At 39.6% G+C, this 22,462-nt stretch overlaps 1 protein-coding gene across 1 annotated transcript; it reads left to right on the forward strand.

The window, feature by feature from the left end:
- The first annotated feature begins 2,002 nt into the window (after positions 1–2,002).
- On the forward strand, positions 2,003–21,338 carry si:dkey-273o13.3 (filaggrin). Its single transcript, XM_057351714.1, has 9 exons — positions 2,003–2,066; positions 4,378–7,432; positions 8,411–8,439; positions 9,373–9,534; positions 9,992–10,058; positions 10,245–10,352; positions 10,518–11,165; positions 15,417–15,568; positions 21,139–21,338. Exons 2-9 carry the CDS (start codon positions 4,802–4,804, stop codon positions 21,335–21,337), a joined length of 3,996 nt encoding a protein of 1,331 aa, XP_057207697.1. The 5' UTR covers positions 2,003–2,066; positions 4,378–4,801; the 3' UTR covers position 21,338.
- Positions 21,339–22,462: the final 1,124 nt, after the last annotated feature.

Raw genomic sequence — 22,462 nt, forward strand, 5'->3', positions numbered from 1 at the left:
GGTTGGTACTGTGTCCATGTGTTCTTTTCTGGAGGTTAAAATTCAGATGGATATAACATTGATTATAGTTGGTGCTTCAACAGTGTTACATAATTTACATTGATTGTTTAGAATGGGATGAACTCATTGAAACATGCAAACATAGCAGACTCAACCCTTAACTTCACGTCAATTCATTCCTGTCCTTTCCATAGAAAATATCAAATTACATTGCTTAGTTTTACGTGGAAATGGAGCCACATCTTACATCTTGATATTTAGATGTACTTTGCAAATATTGTTTGTTTAATATAATACATTAATATTTTTAATTACATGGCTCAAAGGTTTCAGATCATTTGATTGTAATAAAACTGTTCTATAAATAATATACAACAAAAAGTTATATAAATAAAATAATATTCTCAAACCATATTACAAATATATTGTTTCATGAGGCTTAATTGACTTTTAGTTTATGAAACCAGTGCACCAGAAATAAAGATGATTAATATTGATACAAAGTGACATGGTGATGGTAAGGGCAAACATGTGTCTCTGAACAAGGATTATGCTGCTCTTGTAAATTCAAATTGATTCTCAATAATTCTATTCTCAGAATGAATTAACATCCCTGTTACATTAACATAACACATGAGGCTTCAATAGTGATGACAGAACTCGAGCTCTTAAGCAGAGGAAACCTTTCACCAACATCTGGTTAAGAGTTTATGTCAAATTAATGTCTTCACATTTGACAAAGACAAAACAACAATGTATGAGGTCAAATCAAAGGATGGAGAATCCAGATGATTTTTTACTCATTACTGTCATTTAGTGATAATACCAAATGCTTTTATATAAGATTTATAAGAACCTACAAATTTAAATGAATAATATTATATAACTAAATTATTGCAAAAAAGGCAGACACCAGTGGAAAATAAAGTTGATCTTCGTTCTTTCAGCTGTGAATAGATGTTGCCATTGTTTAGCAAAATTGCCATGGGCCCTTTAGATAATTGACATTTGTGCTAACTCTGGTGATGTATGTTGGAAAATCAGCTATGTCAGATAAAGGGGCAGGACAAAAATGGATAGAAAAGTTGATCATACCAGAGCTCTCTCCATTTCTTTTGAACCTGTCAACCATTCAGCATTAGTTTGATATTGCATATGGAGTTATTAGTGCATTAGTGTCTGATTTTGAATTGAAATTGCATTTTGAAATAATATTACATATAGAAAAGCAATTTATTTAAAGACTGGCTTTATTTTTTTGTTGTTGCTGTTTTTCATAATTTTTTTCGATGATAAGGGTAAGATATTGCAACATATTTGGTCATAATATATTGGTAGATAAGTAATTAAATTGTTAAACAAGTATATTAGAATTTTTGTATTAATACACATTTTTTGTATCATAATTTTTAAAGTAGTTGTTGTTTTGATTGTATTGCTAACCCTTTACAATAAGGTTCTTAATGTTAGTTAATTAATTAGCTGGCATAAACTAACAATGAACAATAAATTAATATTAATTATATTTGAAAATGTTAGTTCATACCAATACTGGTTGTTTGTTCATGTTATATTGTATAAAAATGTCTTAGTAAATGTTGAAATTAGCATGCACTAAGATGAATAAATGCTGTATAATCAATGATCATTGTTAGTCCGTGCTAGCTGACGTAGTTATGAAAGTGTTACCATTTTATTTTGACAAAGCTTTCTTTATATTAAGTCCTTGATATTTTGCACTACAGTTGGTAATGTTGGTAAACATTTTTGACATGTTATCGAAAATTTCAATGTGTATTTAAATGTTTATAAAAGTCAGCTGAACCATACAATATGCATAAAGTAAGCTTTGTGACAGAGAAACACACTAGTAACACCCATCTGGATCATTTCAGGACTTCGAGAGGAATTTAAGGGACATTAAAATATCTTTTTAAGAAGAAACCAGAACCAATGGCTCATCATCATGCTCATCATCATTCTCATCGTCATGTTCGGCACCCACCTTATGGTCATCATCATCACTGTCACAGCACACAGCAACCAGAGGAACATGAGGAACACAGGTATGGTGTGGTCATAATAAGTTTAATGTAAATGTATGACATGTATGTAATTTAAAAACATTTTTAACAGACGGGAGAATGGGCCTATTTGTCAAAAGTAACATATGCCTGTTACTATTACACCGTGTCCTCTTAACAAAACGCTATACGACGCCGCAACATGCAATAAAAGGTATCTTTCACATGTTACGCCCCGTTCAGACCGCCAGAAACAAGCAGCAGCAGAGCGACGCGATCTCATTCATTTCAATGGAGAACTGCTGACTTCCGGCGACACAAGCGACAGTGACCGTTGGCGACAGAAAGTGGGCGTGTCCAGCAACGGGAGTCAAGCGACAAAGTTGAGAATTACGCCTCGTTCAAATTACAGTCACAACTGTTGGCAACCAGATGGGCGTGTCTAGCGACGCGACAAAGTAGAGAAATCTTCAACTTAATGCAAATGAAGAGCGACTTTCAGAAGCGACAGCCAATAGGAAGATGGTAGAGCTAACGTGATCAGTGGACAGCCAATAGGAAGATGGTAGAGCTAACTGATCAGTGGATTTCGTTACTCAGGCAACCACTAGTGGGAACGCCCACTGGGGATTTGCAGCAACAAAATCGCGTATAATCTGAACGCAGCGTTATTCAATTTTATGCAAACGATGAGCGACTACCAATAGGAGTAAAGCAGTGCAGCTCAAGTCATCCGTGTCATGTCAGTTAATGGAGGATATGTTCAATCTGTTACTAGGACAACCAAAGCTAAGAACGCCTTCAAACGATCTCACAGCAAGAGACAAGCGACACACAGCGACAAAGTCTCTGGCTGTTTGAACGGGGAATAAACTTCAGATTATAAACGACTTTGTCGCTGCAAATCGCCAGTGGGCGTTCCCACTAGTGGTTGCCTGAATGACGACATCCACTGATCACGTTAGCTCTACCATCTTCCTATTGGCTGTCGCTTCTGAAAGTTGCTCTTCATTTGCATGAATTTCTCAACTTTGTCGTGTCGCTAGACACGCCCATCCAGTCACCAACAGTTGCAAGTGATCATGTCGCTTTGTCGCTTGTATTGTGAACGAGGGGATATACGTTTGATTACATACGTTTAGATTCTGAAATTATAGCACATATACACCACATCCTAACCAAACGCAATGCGATTCCTGCGATAAGCAATTTGTCTGTCCATACCGAACGTGGAAAAGGGGCGGGACGAGACAATCACAAATCACAGCCAATCAGAACAGTTTTTATTTGTCCACGCACCCTCTCACGCTGCAGCTGAAGAGTGTACATATAGAGAGATGCGTCCTGTTCTCATGATTTCAGTGATGCCTCACCAGACGCTATGCTGTAATTTCAGAATCTAAACGTATGTAATCAAACTTATATAGCCTGTCCTCATCCATGTTTGACAATTAATATTCATGAGGTGCAGAGCTTACATCGAATGAGATCGTTGTGTGGGCGGAGCTGTCAGCAGCGACGTTGCAGAAATAGAAACAGTTTCTAAATTAGAAACGGCCATTGCTCGTCGCGTAGCGCTGTTGCGGCTGGTTAGGACCAAACCCTCTGATTAACATGGAAAAGATACCCTTTATTGAGTCGCGGCGTCTCATCGCGTTTGGTTAGGACACGGTGTTAGGTGTTGAGTCCAATTACACATAATTGCCTTTTTTAAAGTTCTTTGTTAAAACTCTTATTTTAGAATATTTTTGTTCTCCATTTTGTTCTTTTCCAAAAAACAATTACAATATAAACATGTTTGCTATAGCTCTTAGATAAATCAGTGAACAACACTAGAGAACATTCAGGCAGGAATATAGTAATTAATAAATATTACTATGCTTTTATAAATGTAAGACAGTTAGCTCTAAATTATTTTAAGACTTGTAAATTACATGATAATAAATGTACACAAAACAAATAGGCCTACATGTTTTTACTTAAACTAGGAACAGTAATCACTTTTAAACACCATGATCTTATTATTGCTTGGATAGAAAATTCATAATATACATTTCATAATATACAGAATATTTTAGAAAGTGTTTAAGTGTAGATTTAAGTACAAATTTGTTTTACTGCATCTGAATGCACAAATATAAACAGCTTTGCTGTATGGTGTTCTGCGTCAAAATCATAATTTGGATATGAAGTTAGAATAGCAGTTATAGCAGACATCTCATCATCAACAAGCGGTATCATTCATTGCACAGCACAGACATGTTGTGCACAGACATATGATCCTTAGGGTTAGGGCTTTAAATGAGCTTCTGAGCAAGAGCCACTAATAGTTTTTCTTCACTTTTATCTACAGTGCCTCTGAGAGCAGCAGTGTTCGCCATCACATTCATGAGCATTATAACCATCATGACTCGCAAAGCAATCATCGTCTTTGCTCTGCACACCATCAACATCAGGATAGACATCAGGCTAAACGGTGCACAGAGAAAAAGAAATGCCACTCTAAAACTTCTGACATTTCTTCAAACTCCTCTGGGTCTTCCGCTAGTTCCTCATCTTCAGTCTCATTGAGCTCATCCAGTTCTGATTCCTTATCGTCATCCTCATCTTCATCCTCTAATTCCTCTTCTTCCTCTAAATCATATTCTTCCAGTTCTAGCTTTTCCTCTTCCTCTGGTTCATCTTCATCTGGGTCATTTGAAACCAGTCTCGAAAATGTCCCTGCTGCCTCCCAGTCCAGGCAATGTATTCAACGGCCACAGCACACACAGTCATGTATGGATATCCCCAGAGAAAGGAAAGCTTTTGAGGATGATGAAGATGAGGTAGACAGTATGCCATTATTAGAATCTGACGGTCATTTACAGAAATCCACAGGCATGGACAAGAATTTGGCTGGCAAAGAAAAAAGTGGTGGTTCTGCAAGGAAAGCAAAACATTCTCACCAGCAATGTGAAAAGGGTGTTCAAAAGCAACAAAATCGTGTTAAAGGGCGGGTAATGGCTGCAAACATTAGAAAGACCAAGTCTATGGAAGTTCTGTCCAGACAGACAGATCATTCCGGGGTGGGAGCCTTGAATGAGCAAGAGGTGGAGAAAAAGAAAAAAGAGGCCCATACAAACTTTATGAAGGAAAAGATGAAGTTTTCTGCCTTTTTAAATGAAATCACAAGGCAAGTGCTAAGCCCATCAAGACTTACATCCCTTGGGGTAACAAATGTTCACAGGCCATCCAGCTCTGGGCAGACCTCAGGAAAATCTCCAAAGCCTGAAAACAAACAAGACAGGAAATCAAAAAGCACCACAAGCCGACGAGGAAGCGGTGCCAGTTCTGTTACATCGACTGCACATTCCCATATCAGCAAGCACTCCCATTCCAGTAAGCGCTCTCACTCCCATAAGCACTCGCATTGCAGACGGCCCTCACATTCCAGCAAGACTTCCCGCTCACACAAGCGGTCTCATTCTGCAAAGGACTTTGTCATTGAACAACAGCACCAGGCTGTCCCAAAGCTTGACCAGAACAGTGCTACAAGCAATAGCGCTTCCTCAAGAAGTCTTTCATCTGGGACAGAGCAAGTTCACATGAGTCAGAAGAAGAAACACATTACACCCAGTGAACAACATTTTCACTCATCAGCTCATAGACATTCGCATCATGCACGCCTTCCATCACACCACTTTTGCAATGAAGATTCTCATAGTCCACCTTCACGTCCTTGTTCTCCAGAATCAGAAAATGCCCATCATCATTTCCATTCAGAATCTCACCAACAACACACCCATCATGAATCACATCACCATCATTCACCATCATCTCATCGCCACCATGGAACTTTTCGTAGCCCATCTCCACCCCATCATTCTCTTCATTCAGATTCCCATCAACATTCCACTCCTCCATCAAATCATCATCATGGAACTTATCGTAGCCCATCTCCACCCCATCATTCCCTTCATTCAGATTCCCATCAACATTCCCCCCTTCTGTCACATCATCATCGTGGAGGCCACTGCAGCTCATCTCCACACCATCATTCCCTTCATTCAGATTCCCATCAACATTCCACTCCTCCATCACATCATCATCATGGAACTCATCGTAGCCCATCTCCACACCATCATTCCCTTCATTCAGATTCCCATCAACATTCCACTCCTCCATCACATCATCATCATGGAACTCACCGCAGCCCATCTCCAAACCATCACCCAGGGACCCACCATCATCCTTCCCATTCAGATTCATCCCATCACCATCACCATAGAGATCACAACACATCACATCCTCACCACCATTTTACCCATTCAGAAACTTCCCACCCAGAATCTCACCAAAATTTCTCACCACCCCCATCACCCAACCAATGTGAAAAACATGGCATCAGATCTCATCATTCTTCCCACTCAGAAACTCACCATCATCAATCCTGTATAAAACAGTATCATTATCATTCTGACAGTGAATCCTCTCATCCTACACCCAGCCAACACTATCAATTCCATAATGAAAATTCTCACCTTCATCATTCCCATCCAGAATCTTCTCATAATCACTCATTCAACCTTGATTACCACCATCACACTTCACTTTCAGAACAGCAGCACCATCATTTTCATAATAACTCCCACAGTGAAACACGCCAACTCTCTGAGTCTCATGACCCTACACCAGATTATCATTTATCGCAGACTGACACATACCATCATCGTCATCACCATCACAAGTCTGAGAGTTATCCAAAAAGCTATGCTAACACACAAACACCCCATAATAAAGAAATTCACTGTATTTTACACCCAGATTCCCAAGATCACAGCCCATCACATTCCAAAGGACACAGCCACCCTCACCAAACCCATGCAGAATCCCACCACAATTCTGACCCACAGTCCCATCACAAAAATAATTCTGACCACCCAGAGTCTTATCATTGTCACCACCACTCCCATTTTGAACCACGACAACACAATGATCACGAGCCCCTGGAATCTAACCATTTCCACTCAGAATTTCATGATGATCACTGTGTTGAATCTGGTCATCACCATCTTCACAAGCCTCAAGATACACATCATCATTGCCCTTCAGATTTCCATCACCATTTAAATTCAGAATCTAATCTTTCTCACCGCCATTCCCCAAATCAACATTGTGACAATGATGATCCTGATACCCATAGTCAGTTTTCCCATTCAGTTCACCACTCAGATTCTGAATTGAACCACTGTCATTCCCATTTTAAAGAAGAAAATCACAACAACGATCACCCAACCCCTCTTCGTCACTCTCCAGTTGGCCAGCGGTCTACTTCTCCACATTCTAATGAGTCGGATTCATCTGATAGTTCCATTCCTCATGGTGACCCATCCACAGTGAACTTTCAAGGATCATCCTCTTTCCCAAAGGTGGGTATTCAAAATATTATTATTTTAGTATCGAAACGGCAAAGACTTCATTAACAAATTGTATTGTAATTTATTTTGAAATTATTGAACTATATTCTTAAATAAGATTCCACATTAAATCACATTCACTAATAATCACATATTCAGATGTGTGTAGAAAAGGTTTTCACAAAAGAAAAAAATATATAGAATTTAGATTCTACAACAGTTGTTTTTAATCTTGTTTTAATGTTGAAGAAAACGGATTATTGGGTAAATGAGGGTGTAAGCTCCCCTCGGTAACTTCACGGGCTCCGAAATTCTTGATTAACTGGCTTTATTGACCAACCAGATGGATAACCATAGACTCAATAAATGCCGTGAGAACTAATAAGAATAAGACAAATACAACATACAAAGGACTTAAATAAATAAAAAATACATTGCTTTTACATTCTTATAAGATAGAATTGAACTGACTTTACAGTTTCATATAATTATTAAACAGAAATCAAAACAGAATCCAAATGAATCACATGTTTAAAAAATGACAAACTTACTTCATTGGCCGCTTATTACTAAACGAGAACCAATGACCTTATTAATCTTAGATGGGTAGAATTTAACTTAAAATATGAATTTAAAAGGTGAAACATTCCACACTTAATCCTGGTGTGGCAGCCATCTTCTTCCTGCATTGCTCTCACTTCGGCACATTCTTTCATAATAAAAGTCTCTAACCTTTAAATCAGTTTCACAGTAAAAGTTTCAAACAAAACACACAAAATATCATAAACAATAAACTGCATTCAATGTCAGTTATAGAGGGTATGCACATAATTAGCAAAAGACCCGACCATTTCCATCCATAGGTTTTCTGTACAACCTCATCTGTTCATGCAGTCACTCTTATTTGTATAGTTTCTTTATCTTTAGTCAGTACACTAATTAATCCTTATATTCTATGTTTTCTTTGTGTTTGCTTTCATCGTTGCACAGAAAAAGGATTCAGAACTGGAGAGGTTAATGTGAGTTCTGTTGTGCATGTTTTTTCTGTTTGTTTGTTGTAGTTGTGTGTGTATTGGTATCCTTATGCTGGAAACATTTTTAATGTTTCTAAAATATCGGTTATGTTAGAATTCATTCAGGAGAAGCGATTAGTCAGCAGAAGTCTTCAGTATTGCGTAAGTCTGCTATTTACCCTGTTTTAACTGTTGACAAGACTGTTGCCTGTTGTTAGTTAAGATTATTTAACACTTTCTTTCTCTCAACAGGTATTGTTCTGGCTTTTGTTGAAACTAGTAACTTTGTATTAGCACCTATTGTATTATTGCTGCTGTATGACATATCGCTTTATTGCTCCCTGAACTCTCTGTAAGTCACTTTGGATAAAGCGTCTGCTAAATGACTAAATGTAAATGTAAATGTGAAATGTGCAGATTTTTTACAAAGCTCATCGCTCTGAAAAGCGAGGTGTGATATGATTGGCCAGTTAACCAGTGCGTAGTGATTGGTCGAATACTGTAAGCATGTGATGTAAATGTAACCCCTCTTACCATATTTGGAACATCAGGTTCCAAAGCAATTGTACTGACAGGTACGTCCACCTTACTTGCGTATACATTTGGGCGGTCTTAGTCAAATCATACCACAAACTGACATAGATTTGTGGGGGTGTGGTTACACGAGGCATTTCAGGCAGGTCTGGGTGAGCATTCGCTTTTAGATAGAATGCATCTTTTGTCCCGACACTTTAATTTTGGCAACTTTACGTGTCTAATACATGCATGGGCAAATTTTAACACATCAAAGACACAGAAAAACGCGTATTCTCGCCATATGACCCCTTTAAACAATTGTCTGCCAGATAATATCCATAAAAGCTGGTATAGTGTTAAATATGTTTATAAATATGGTCGACTTAATAGATATCTTTTCGTCTCACTACCGCTCCTGTCTAGGATGCTACAGGAACAGAATGAGGTTCTCCACCATAGCTTGCTGAAGACCACTATGAAAATGGAATGTATGGGAGCTGAGTTCAAAACTGGCCATCAGCTCCTTGAATATGAGTTACAAAGAACACGCATAGAACTTACCAGCTTAATGGACCGGTTTACTAGGTAAAGCATTAGATCAGATTTATTATGTTTTAACTTGAACTAGACTGTACCATGTATCATAATACATGTGCCATATAATACAGTACAATTTAAATTATTAACTGATGAATTTTCATTATTTGTAGCATCATTTGGATTAAGGAAATTAAGGATTTCCTTATGTTAGGGAGCCCCTCAATGACATTGAATTTTATACCAATAAATAATTTTGTTGGTGGGAACAATAAAAAAAACTGCTTCAGCTTCTGACAGATGAATTTTCTGATTTATTTTACTGACAAAACAAAACATTTGTTCCTTCAGTTTGTCACATACAGTAACAAGCACAAATGTGTCATTTATAAGTGTCATACATATGTGTCATTTAAAAGTGCTCCAACATTAAATATTCAGATGAACTCAAATAGATATATAAACAGATTTTTACATTATGTGGCCTTTGTTTCTATTTCAACAGACTTCAAGATAACTGCTCCTGCACGCAACAAACCAACCATCTTCTGGAGAACAAATTGCATTGTGTGGTAACGTTCAGAAAGGCTGCATTGTTTTTTAGTAGTTTTATCCTAAATAATTGATCCCATTTATTTTACAGGTCATTTTTAGCACATTTGAGCAAAAAGTTTCAGTCAAAGAAGACAAAGCTCATACATTGATTTACATAAGTAAGATTTTTTTTCTTTCAAATTTTATTATTGTTGTTAATTCAGGCACAAAGTATGGATGGAGAGCGTGAAAGACTGAACCAGCGACTCTCAGAGCTTACAGAACAGCTGTCTGCTGCAAAGACAACCATCCAAAGTCTAGAGACTATTAATGTGAGATATTTTTCTTTTAAACTAAATGAAAACCATGCTGTTATCATTGCAATTGAACCCACATTTACTGTGCTCTTGGATTTTGATTGTTCATGATTTCACAGATTGTTGTTCATGAGGATCAGATTGTTTATTGCTTAATTCAGTGCTGTTGCTCCATACCAGGTGACTTCAATGCTACAGGATGCCCTGGTGAAACATTTGAAGTCTGATGCTCCTATAACTCCACTACCAGCTGCACACCCACCTGCTCAATTCATGGATAATGACCATTATGAAAAAATCTCAATGACAGCGGATGACCAAACATTGGGCACACTTCCAGAGGAGGAGGAATCTGATTGGTCAGAAATGGGGGAGGAAGCACAGAACAATTTACCGAGGGGCTCACATGGAATTCATGAAAATGCATCTTACATGCAGTGGGAGCAGAGGCAAAGCTGCTGGGAGGGGACCCATCAGTATGAGAAGGGGAATGGTGACACAGATAGTGAATCTGGTGGCGAGGACAACAAAGATCACAATCCTTCACATCCCCTGCGGATACCACATCTCAAGTTTACTGTTCACCCCGAAACCCTACCAGTTCCTGTTGCAGACGTCAGCCTAGCCCGCTTTAAGCAGAGCCCAGATGGCCCAGCTTCGGAGGTCTACCAGATTGTAGATGTGTGTAATCTAGGCTCCCCCATTCGCGTCCTTTCTGCTAGTCTAGAAGAGATTCATTCGATAGGATTACTAAAGCAGCAGCATCAAGAAGATCATCATGGTCAGCTGAGGAGCAATAAATCCTTGATGGACCTCCACCAATCACAAGTTAGTACCAGACATGCCTCATATGAGGATAACATTGTTTGTAATTGGAAAGATGCCAATAGCCAGAGTTCTGGAGAAGATGTTAATGGTGTGGTAGGTCTGGAGTCTGCGCAAAAAATGCTGAACCGCTTTATTCATTATGGAGAGAGTACACACTTGTGATACGAGCATATGGGGTTGTGAAACACTGGGGTTATGAAGCTGTTTAAGGTGAAAAATAATGCAATGTAAGCTAGACAGCTTTGCTGTCGCAGAACATACAGGACTAATGTATTATTTCAAGCAAAATTGATTCTAATGTAGATGCTAATTATTAATGATTACCAAGGTTGAGCAGTAATGTCTGACCTTGCTTTTTTATGTATAACCATAACAAAAAACAGTATGTAGGTTGCTTCATTTAAGGTCATAAAAACAATGTATATACGTATATAGCCGCGGAAAGATTTAAAAGACCATTTCAGAGACCCTTTATCTGATTTGAAAGTTTACTATTTATAGGTATGTGTTTTGGTAAAATGATCATTTTGTTTCATTCATTAGACGTTGATTTGAAATTAAAATTTGGAGTGGTCTCTTAATTTATTCCGCAGCTGTATATTTTACATACTGTATATATTATAAAAAAAATAATAAGATCCTTCTCCAGCACCGCAGGGAGATCTGCTTTAATCTGTTCCAGAATAACAGCAAATATGACAATGTTTTTGACATATTTGCTTTCAGAAAACTCTAGTCAGACATTCAGACATATAGTTTGGAATAGATAGATGAAATTCATGAATCAATTTAGGATAGAAATAACTGAAGCTTGAATAAACTCATATTTATTCAACATTTAGTGTTATAATATTTTATTGCTTCACTAAGTGTATGTGCTAATCTATTGGCAGTTGTTATACTCTGAATTCTAAAGCTTTATGCAGCATGCATGATAGTACGAAGGCAGTAATAAGGAGATATAAATATGTAATGCAAATTTTAGATAAAGAAGAGATAGTGGGAAACTACTGGAGGGGAAAATTTATGTAGAACTACTTACAAAAAACTTTAAGTACTGCCAAATCTTTTGTCTTGTAAAAGTAACAAAGACAACAAAAAGTTATTTATGTATGACACATTAAGACTTGTATATATAATCTAATTTGTGTTTAATGTTAAATGTTAGGATGTCAGCTCCCGTAGGATGGCAACCTGTGTAAAATGTAATGCTATGTTGTAGTTATAAATAAATAATAGAACAATTCTAAACACTGAGAAAAGTAAACAATATGGAATAGTTTCCTGGTGTTGCAGTATGTTTAATTGAATAAAATGGTACACTAGCATTTATTACCTGCATAATGCCTCTTATAATACATGTATTACCTGTTGGACTGTATTAATTTTGATGTTAATATAAATAAATGTAAAGGTCAAATAAACATATTTCTCATCTCCTTGACATTAAATAAAAGTACAACAAACCAATTTCAGTCATTTTTAATTTACCAAGTACTATTTTATCAAATGATTTAAATCTATCTTGGAAACACACACAGGTAGCACATTCTCTGAATAAGGACATGTTGCCTTTTCAATTTTCTATTAATTCTAATTTCTAATTAATTCATTTAACAATGTAATTTAACAAAGTCACATGCATATATATTCTTGGTTGCTACAGCCAACAAACTGGAGCCCAAGTTTCTGAAAAGATGTTCTCTTATCGATCACATAATAGAATAATTAACATTCAACCTCAGCAGTGACAACTGACACTTGGAAAAAAAAGAACTTCCTTTGGGTTCCAATTCATTTTAAAGGGCCGCTAATCCAGGTATTTTCTGCAATGTAAAAATAGTCAGTGGTATCCCCAGAATGTCTCTGTAAAGTTTCAGCTCAAAATAAACCACATATCTTTCATTACAATATGTTGAACATGGCCATTTGTGGCTGCAATGGAAAACGTGCCGTTTTCGTGTGTCTCTTTAAATGCAAATGAGCGTCTGCTCCCCTACCCGTATGCAAAATAGGAGGTAGAGCACTTACAGATGTGCTTTGGATGACATCAAGACAAGCAATATGGCGGAAAGTGCAATTACGTCTGTAAAGCCCTGTCCAACCAAAAACATACACTAACTGCAATAAAAATCACCTTAATGCCTTGTTCATAAATATGAATTAAATGGAAAAGACAACATAGTTAGAACAACATATGCTGACCATTTCGCAAACAGCTGGTACTGATCCACTCTTGAGAATCCATTTTTAGGCGAAACCCATACGTTGACTCGCTGCGACCCCGGGAGCCGGAGATACATTTGGCGGAAGGCAACTGGCCGGAGCCTGGTCTTCCGGGCATTCCCAACCAACAAGCCGGATTCGCAGCGCCTCGAGCAAGGGCTCGTTGGAAAGGTCACGGCCGGGCCTTTCGAACGAGCCTGGGCTCCAGCCGCTGGGCCACCGGGTCCCGGAGCTTCGATTTTTCAACCTTTCCCGTTACCGGGAGCTCTAGCTCCCGACCTAGGGGTCGCATCGACTTGCGGTCGGCTTCGTTCGAAAGCCTGGCGGAGACCTTTCCAACATTTCTTTAAGTCTTTCCGGACCAGAGATACGGAAAGACTTTATGTTCCATTTTACATCCAACAACAGCACACCTTTGTTGTTTCTTAGGCATTTTTGTTGCTGGCTACATCTGCTCTTGCCTAAAAATGGCTGACAGCATGTCTCTGGCGGAAGGTGGAACTACGCACTCAAAAGGCAGAGTCTGTGAGCGGTCATGGGCGGGCGTAAATCAATGTGACATCACATTGATAGGGGATCGCCAACACCTGTTTTGTGTCACCGCTGTGGTTTAAAGGAGATTACAAAAAGAAGAATAGACGGATTTGTATAATTACAGGGTGTTTCTGCACACACGCTGGTGACTCAATTTCTGGGAGAAAAACATTTAAAAGTGCATTTTCTGGGATAGCGGCCCTTTAATACAAGTGGTATTTATGTCCTATAAAGTTTTCTGGTCGAAATAAACCAATTCTTCACTGTGCTTTGAACCATTTTGCCTGATGGTGGAAAAGCACATCTATAGACCCATTTTGAGCAGAAGTCACGATTACGTCACGGCCTTAGCTGGAGGCAAAGCAAGGGGAAAACTCGAGGCAGCCAATACAAATAAGCACAGAGTCGTCTACATAAGAAGTTTAAAATATCATCTTGCTGTGTTTTTGAGTGCCAGAATCTACAGAGTGAAGGCTCTAATCTGACATTTTAACACATACCATTGCCATAAAAAATGACGACAATTGTAGTTAAACACAATTAAACTAGCGGACTTTACAGAAACGATCACCAAAGATGCTTACATTTACAGCGCACACATCAGTAGAGAATCGTGACGTTTGAGCCTTGGCCCTCTGCGCACACGCACCACCCCGCACAAGGTATTTTACCTTACTGTGCTTTCCTATAGAAGTGAGAATACATCATTATACCATCACACTTACCACATGATACATGATACACATGATATTTGCAATGCTACTTCAGACTTGAAACGCAACAAGCTGAACACAGCAAGAGAGTTATCACCAAAATAACATGCAGTACAAATACAAATCATTATTACACATGTGCATTATGATCGGCGTGTCATGTGTATGTGCTCTTCAACAGAATAATGGACCACATGACAGACACTGCCTCCCAGTCTGATCATAAAACCAACACAGACTAACGTACACAATGCCAGTTTAAAAAAACGACACCTCATGAGAGCGCTCTCAGCAAAGAAAACTGGTACTACACTAGCAGACAGTAAACAGAGATTCACCAGCAAATAAATTATGATTATAATAAATCTTATTATTAAACTGGTTACGTTATAGTGAACTAAATGTATGGAATTGACCGTTGTAAATTTACCATTTATCTGATATAATGTCACTGTTATGCATAATAACAGCAAATATGCATGCACAATATGTTAAATTTAAGACTGACCACAGTCAAAATCACTTGTCTCAAATAAAGCTAACATTAAGCAACATAAACAAATGTGCACATCAGCAACCAGAATGAATTGAGGCACGGCGGCCTTATAAATCATTCATAAATTACAATTTGATGATCAAATTACTTGATAACAAAGTCTTCATTCTGTTGTTTTGAACAACGTTTATCAGCTTTTCTCTTTTTTTTTGAGACTTGATAACATAGTTCATCCACATGTTGTTTTGAATGATGTTTTCCGCATTTCTTCTTCTTTTGCAGTTTTTTGGCGGTGTGCGAACCAACTTCGTGTGCTTCTTCCGCTTTACGAGACTGTTGGTGATCAACCCCCCAGATGGCAGAAAGTTAGCCCCTCCCATTGATTTACTGTACTGTCAGCCACGATATGCTACTAGAAGGCGCCCCAACACCGTGTAAGCACACATTTGACTTCTTGCAGCATGCGCAGGCTGCGCAGACAGCGTATGACAACGCAGAACTGCGACTGCTCCGTGATCTTGAATTACTCTCATGAGACTTGGAAATCTCACATGGATAGAGTTCGCATTGATCCAGGAAGTCAAATATACATATCTAATAGGGAAAATCGGCGGACTTTTATTGAAAATAGTATTTTTAAGTTTTTAAATATAAATTTACGATAGTTTAGGTCATCACAGAGGGCCCTGAGGGTTTGCTACTGGCACACATTATATCACTTAATAAACACTCTTTCGTTGGTATGGATTATAGTTTGGGTATGTGTCTAAAAACTTCTCATGTATCCCCACCTAATCAGGACCTGGGTAACAAGTGAAGTTATTTTTCACTTAACGTTTAGCGCATATACAAGCTAACTTTGTTAGTTGTACAACTAGTTAGCCAACCACTGGATATTAAACATGAAGAAAACTGTTTGTCGTCGCTGTTTCTACAGTATTCATAAGTGTATAAGTATGAACCTGGGAGAGGGAACAGTGAGAAAGCTCATGTTATGTGTCAGGTGTGTGTTCAAGCTGCATTTGCAAATGTTTGCTACTGTTAGTACATATATGCTTATGGTACCGTGACAACCCTATAGTCAAGACAAACTGAGAGATAATAACATTACATCCTTAGATCTTACAATACTATACCTTATGAAATATCACGATACCAAGTAGTATTGTGATGCTGTGTCATGTTCATAATTAAAATCTACAAAATAGACCAAAACCATGTTGTATTGTAAACTGTATTATACTGCACACTACAATATTTGTAGTATTAACTGTAGTAATTGGTTAAGTTTAAGCAAATACTGTACTGAAGATTAAAAACTCTAAAGTCTAGTAATTTTAGCAACGTTTACTGTAGTAACTACTAAAGAACTTTTTTTAAACATGGGAACAAATTCAATCAATGTGCGACAAATTGCATTTATAGCAATGCTCATAAAGGAAAATGTTAGGATTACTTTACTTGTGACTAAAACGGCCAGTAGGTGGTGGCACTTTTTGTGTGTGTCAGTGAATCATTCAACCAACTCATTCAAAACAGCTGATTCATTCAAGAACGAAGCAAGTGTCTTGATGAATGACTCGCTGAATCATTATCTCGTCCGAGACGTTCAAAACCCGGATTCATTTAGGAGAGAAGTGTTCAAATGAACGTTAATGCGCATATGCAACAGTTACGGCACTACGAAACTACCGTTTAAAAAACAGAGGGGCATCGCAGGAATTTTGAAGCTTTAGCATCGCGATGCTACCATAGCACCGGTACCCTACTTGACTATACATGCTTGGCTTCTTTCTCTATGTAGTATGTGTGGATGTCAGACCATTTTAACTGGAGGTAACGTTAACGTAATCCTGACAGATCATCCATCCATTGAGTGAGCGTGTACAGGTCGGCCAATCTGGTTCCTTCCATTAAAGGACTCATCGGATGAGCACTTTCAACAAGTTGGTATGATTTATTAGGGTCTTCATGAAATGTCTGGAACATATCGTCGCTGTCGGGCGGAAACCTCCTATGTCCAAATTTGGTCAATTTCGTATTTTTTCACAAATAGATGCTATTGGTCAGTCCCCATGTGGGTCTGTTATTTTTACAAGTTATTAACCAATCTAAAGTGTTAAAAATAGCTTGAGAGCAAATCTCTTAACTCTATTGGACACTTCAACTGTCTGAGAAGTCTCGTAACTCCACCTCTTCTTCACTCCGCGAGAGCTTCTCGGCATTGCGTCTCCTGATTGAAAGTTTTTTAGACAATAACGAGTGAAAATAATTAGGTTAGATACATTTGAGTAGGCCTGTTTTGTTAAAAATCGATAGCTGTAATGCTTCGGTGCAGAAGGAAGCTTCCGAGCAGATTCGGCTAATTTCCACCTATTAGACAGCCTAGTCAGCTCATCGTTTTTCGTATTACATCACTTATAGTTCTTAAACCTTTAAAATAGAGTTTAGGAAGATGTATGTAACCACTAGGGGTGGGAATCGCAGGGTACCTCCCGATACGATTCGATACGCGATACAGGGCTCACGATACCGATAATATCACAATGCGCCGATTCTGCAATAATCGATATATCGCTTGGCAATTCTATAACAATACATCACGACATCTGTAAATGAAGGGAAAAAATTATCTATTAGATGAACCTTTTTAGTGTGTTGCGACTCTCTGTCTTTAGGTTTGTTTATTATTGCGCTTGTCTTTGCACTGCGAGTCTCTGGTGACTCCACACGCGTCTCTCAAATGGGGGTTTGCAGCATGTCACGTCAAAGCGCTCACGCTATGAGGATCATCGCGCATTTCAACGCAAGTTTCGCCTCGGGTCGCCTAAAGTTGAACTTTATAAAAACTATTAAAGCTTTACAAAATAATCTGACTTCAGAAATACGTGAGAATGAGCTTTTTTAATATGCACGCGCAGATACCTGCACCCCTGCACGAGCACTGCGGGTGAGAGAGAAAGCGCCGGACTGGAGCGAATCACGAAACTACAGACTGAAAGAAGGTCAAAAGAGTATTCCCAACTTGCAGAGCGCCGAGTTAACCATGCCTACTTATTTACATGCACTAGGAAATCCAAAGTGCGCCCAAACTTTTGATTTAAAAGAAGCTAGCGCATCTCTAAATTGTTGTTGGTCCGCCATTATGCTCGTATTTCTTCTCCGCTGTGAATTACAATTTCCGTTCATATGACCATCCGTAATCTGGGAGCATCACCACAAGAAATATGTGGGTACTGCCGTTCTGTTAAAAACAGTGTAGGTGTGAATTTAGATCTGAAGTATTTGAAAAAAAATCGATACTTTGTGCCAGAGTATCGATAACGTCTCGCGGGCTGAAAAGTCGCGATAAATTGCCATATCGATTTTTTTCCCCACCCCTAGTAACCACAGTCGTTAGCTTTGGTTAACGATTGAAGCCTTTTCTCTTGTCAAGAGGCTCAACGCGACCGCCGACTTTATTTGCGTGCAGATTAATTTCCGCCTATATTAGACAGCCTGTTTAACGTTTTATTTTGGTATTGCATCACTCATAGCTCTAACGTTTAAAATAGAGTTTAGGAAGATATAAGTAACCACAATCATTAGCTTTCATTAGCTCTTAAAGCCTCGTCTCTTGTGAAAAGGCTCAACGCGACCGCAGACTTTGGTGTCTGTACCATTCTTATCAATGACAGTGTAATCTCGTATCTCCCTGCTCCCAAATCATAAACCTTGTATCTCCGATTAAACATGGTTTTGGGGAAATGTTGTGTTAATGTTGGTACACAAAAGTATATGATAGCAATATAAGGTATAATACCAACTTTAACGATACAATGTTTAATAACTCAAAAAATATGCAGTTTTTTAATTTTCTGAAAAATAATGGTTTTGGAGATGAGAGGATTCCGCCCGACAGCGACGATATTTTGCTCAAAAACACTCAATGGCTGTGTAAACAAAACCCTTTTTGCCTCGTCAAAAACAGCGATGCTCACAGCAACCCGTTTTGGTGCATGTCTCTTTAAATGATAATGAGCCCACCCCCCTTCCATCCGGCATGTCAACACAACACACGTGTAGTACTGCCATGGCAATGGTTTAGATAAATTATGTTTCCTGAACTCCTCTGCGGTTAGATTTGTTTTAAACGTCTCAAATCATTCGTCCGGAGACTAAAAAATCCATCACAGCAAACAGCGCATCCTAATGCGCTCACGTTGTGCTTGTGTGCTTTCCTAAGATCCAGGGAATGCGCACCTGCAGATCTCAGCGGAATTATGTGGATTTTAGAGCTGGTCGTTGACAAGTTATAACGTTACACTCAAAACATGAAAGCATGACTAGTATGCTGTGACTGATTTTTCAGCCTAAGGACAAATGATTTGAGACGTTTAAAATGAAACTACCCGCAGTGTTCGCCCCTGTTCATTAGCAAAACAAACAGCTTGCCGCAGCTGAACATATTAACGCACATAATGTATTAACATACAGGTACATACAGCAAAACTCCAAGTGCCCATTTGCCAAATAACATATAGAGTATAACATAGTAAATATAGAGTAAGTTTAACACTGGCTTTGAATGTTCTATTTAGCCCGTGACTGACTTAGCTCCCTTCGCTATCATATGCTAACGTTATCCTCCTATATATACGGTACATGTACGTAAATTCAGACTGTATAAATATTACTTTCTGTACATTGGCAGCTTTGTCTCGTTCAGTTGGTCTCGATCCCTCTTGAGGAACAACTTTGAAGCTAATCCTGCTTGTACTGTCCCAGGTTGATAAAGCACTCCGGCTTGAAGTGATTCACGCAAACATGCAGGTTTTTACTTATGGTTTCTGAGGGATTTCCACTAAAAATAAAATAAATCCACTCCTGTCTCTTCCGAGGTTAGGACTCTGTACAGCGACTACATTGCATGTTGTCCACGAACTTTAGCAATGGCATCACGTACACCGCTGTCACTTGTGAAAACAACAATGGCGGAGTGCCGTGGGTGGAATTGTGTAGATTAAGGGGGGTAATATTATAATAAGATCCGGCTTTTACGGCACAACAGGAGTGAAATCTGAACGGCTAGATTTCTCACATGCTTGCAGGGAAAGGCTCATCAAAACAAACTTACTGGGATCTTGTTTTTCACGTTTTCTGGGTTGTTAGGTGCACCTGGGACCTGATTATAGCATTTAAACACAGAAAAATTTGGATTATCCGATGACTCCTTTAAAGTTTACTTTTCAACAACAGTCACAGTTGGTCACTGTGACTGACCTTACATTTTCAAATTAAATCGGATTCTCTCCAGTCATTGTCAAAAAACAAGCTACCAAAACATGCTCGCTAGCTTTAGTAAAGCGGCCAGGGGAATCTTTCTGCCTCCACCTATGCTCCGCCCACGAAAACGCGTCACAATATTTACTAACAAAAAGAGGGTCTATAGTGAGCTGCCTACAATATTTTCCATCAAATTTTAAGTAAACTTGCCATCCATGTTTTTGCAGTTCCACCCATAATGGCTTTTGGTAATTACTTCAATCAACCACAAAAATCGAAAATCTTTGTGACCCACTCAATGACCTCGTTTACATGGCCATCAGTAATCAAATTATTTGCCTTATTCTGAGTAAGCTAATATTACGATTAAGGTGTTGTCAGGTCTTGGGTCTGATCACCTGCTTGTTTTGTCTGTTTCGTCTGTGTTTTGGTTTTTGTTGAACACATGGGGTGTTGTGACAGCCACCCATGTGTTCCGCGTATGTGTGCCCCGCCCCCTCGTTACTCTTATTACCTCACACCGGGTTTCACTTTTGCTAATCCTTCCACACCTGTTCCCTATTCCGCTATCACTCTCTCTGTACTATTTAAACCTCCGCTTGTTTCTGTCTTGTGTCAGTCCGTTAGCATTTCTAGCGCAGTGACGTCTAGTCTGTCTTGTCTTGCTCTCCAGTCACGAGAAGTCTTGTCCTGTTTAGGCTCCAGAGCTACTGGTGTTCTCCTTACCCTCTACCCGCAGATCGCTGCCTCGACGGCCACGACTCCCGGTGTTCCTCGTCTGTTCGGGGATTGCTCTTCTCACCTCAGAACTCCTGGCATTGCTGCTGCTTCTCTCGCCTCAGCAGGATCGCAGCCACCTTCCTTCCCGTGGCGCGTGTGCACCGCTCGCATCGGGCGGATGCAACGTCTCTCAGAGAGAATTATTCTCGGAGGCGTGAACTTCTCTCATTTGGATTTTTGCTTTGAGGATTACTCTCTCGTTTGGTTTTTCGCTTTGTGGATTACTCTCTCATTTTGTTTTTTTGCTTTGTGGATTACTCTCTCATTTGGATTTTTGTTGCTTTGTGGATTACTCTTTTATTTAGATTTTTTGCCTTGTGGATTACCCTTTCATTTGGATTTTTCGTTTGCCTTACGGACTACGCTTTCGGGCCCTCAGTTCGCTGTGGGCCGTCTTGTTCCCTGACTCACCCTGTTAGGCCATTGCCTTTTTTGAACAATCACCCTCTCCCCCCTGGCCGAGCGCTCGAGCCCTATCGAACTCTGTTCTCCCTGCCTGGTATTACTGTTTGAACTCTGCTGTTTTGTGCTGTGAATAAATTCTGCATTTGATCCCTGCATCTGACTCCTGAGTGTATCTTTGCCGTGACAGAACGGACTGACCAAGGATGGAGTCAGCAGGGGCAGATACTCTCCGTACGGCGCTCGACCACGCCATCGCCGACGAATTGGCAGCCCTGGAGATGCCAGGCAGCCTTGAGTCCCTTATCAACCTTGCCCTCTGGGTAGAGAGCCGCCTCGCTCTCCGCCATCAGCGTCGTCTCACCAGCTCCTCCTGGCGCTCCCAGCCCTCGCTGACCACCGAGGGACCTTCTGCAACCACCTCAGTCTCGGAGCCCATGCAGCTGGGGCGTCTGCGTCTTACCCCTCAACAGAAGCAGCAACGTCTCGTCCAGGGTCTCTGCTTATATTGTGGAAAGCTAGGTCACTTTGCCCTTCAGTGTCCGTCAAAAGCCAACGCCCACCAGTAATGCGGGGAGTCCTGGTGGGTGTCATTCCTTGTTCAACCTCTCCGTCTAGTCGTCCCCAGCTGCCTTTCCGGCTATTGTTCAAGGGGGTCATGCACTCCGGTCACGCCCTACTTGATGCCACTACAGCCCGAGAGTGGGGGATTCCAGTCATCCCCATCGCTGAACCCATCGCGGGCAGCCTCCTTTCGACTATTACTCACGTCACCCCTTGTGTAAGTCTTTCTTTGTCTGGGAACCACTGTGAAAGTATTGTGCTGTACATCATCGAGTCCCCTGCGAACCCGTTAGTTCTGGGGCATCCTTGGCTTGTAC

This window comes from Triplophysa rosa, linkage group LG2 (assembly GCF_024868665.1).
Source record: "Triplophysa rosa linkage group LG2, Trosa_1v2, whole genome shotgun sequence".
Classification (NCBI taxonomy): domain Eukaryota; kingdom Metazoa; phylum Chordata; class Actinopteri; order Cypriniformes; family Nemacheilidae; genus Triplophysa; species Triplophysa rosa.

Coding starts and splice junctions, on each gene's coding strand:
- si:dkey-273o13.3 (XM_057351714.1), top strand. CDS start 4,802: ATGGATATCCCCAGAGAAAGGAAAGCTTTTGAGGATGATGAAGATGAG. Junction 7,433..8,410: donor GATCATCCTCTTTCCCAAAG/GTGGGTATTCAA, acceptor ATCGTTGCACAG/AAAAAGGATTCAGAACTGGA. Junction 8,440..9,372: donor TCAGAACTGGAGAGGTTAAT/GTGAGTTCTGTT, acceptor GCTCCTGTCTAG/GATGCTACAGGAACAGAATG.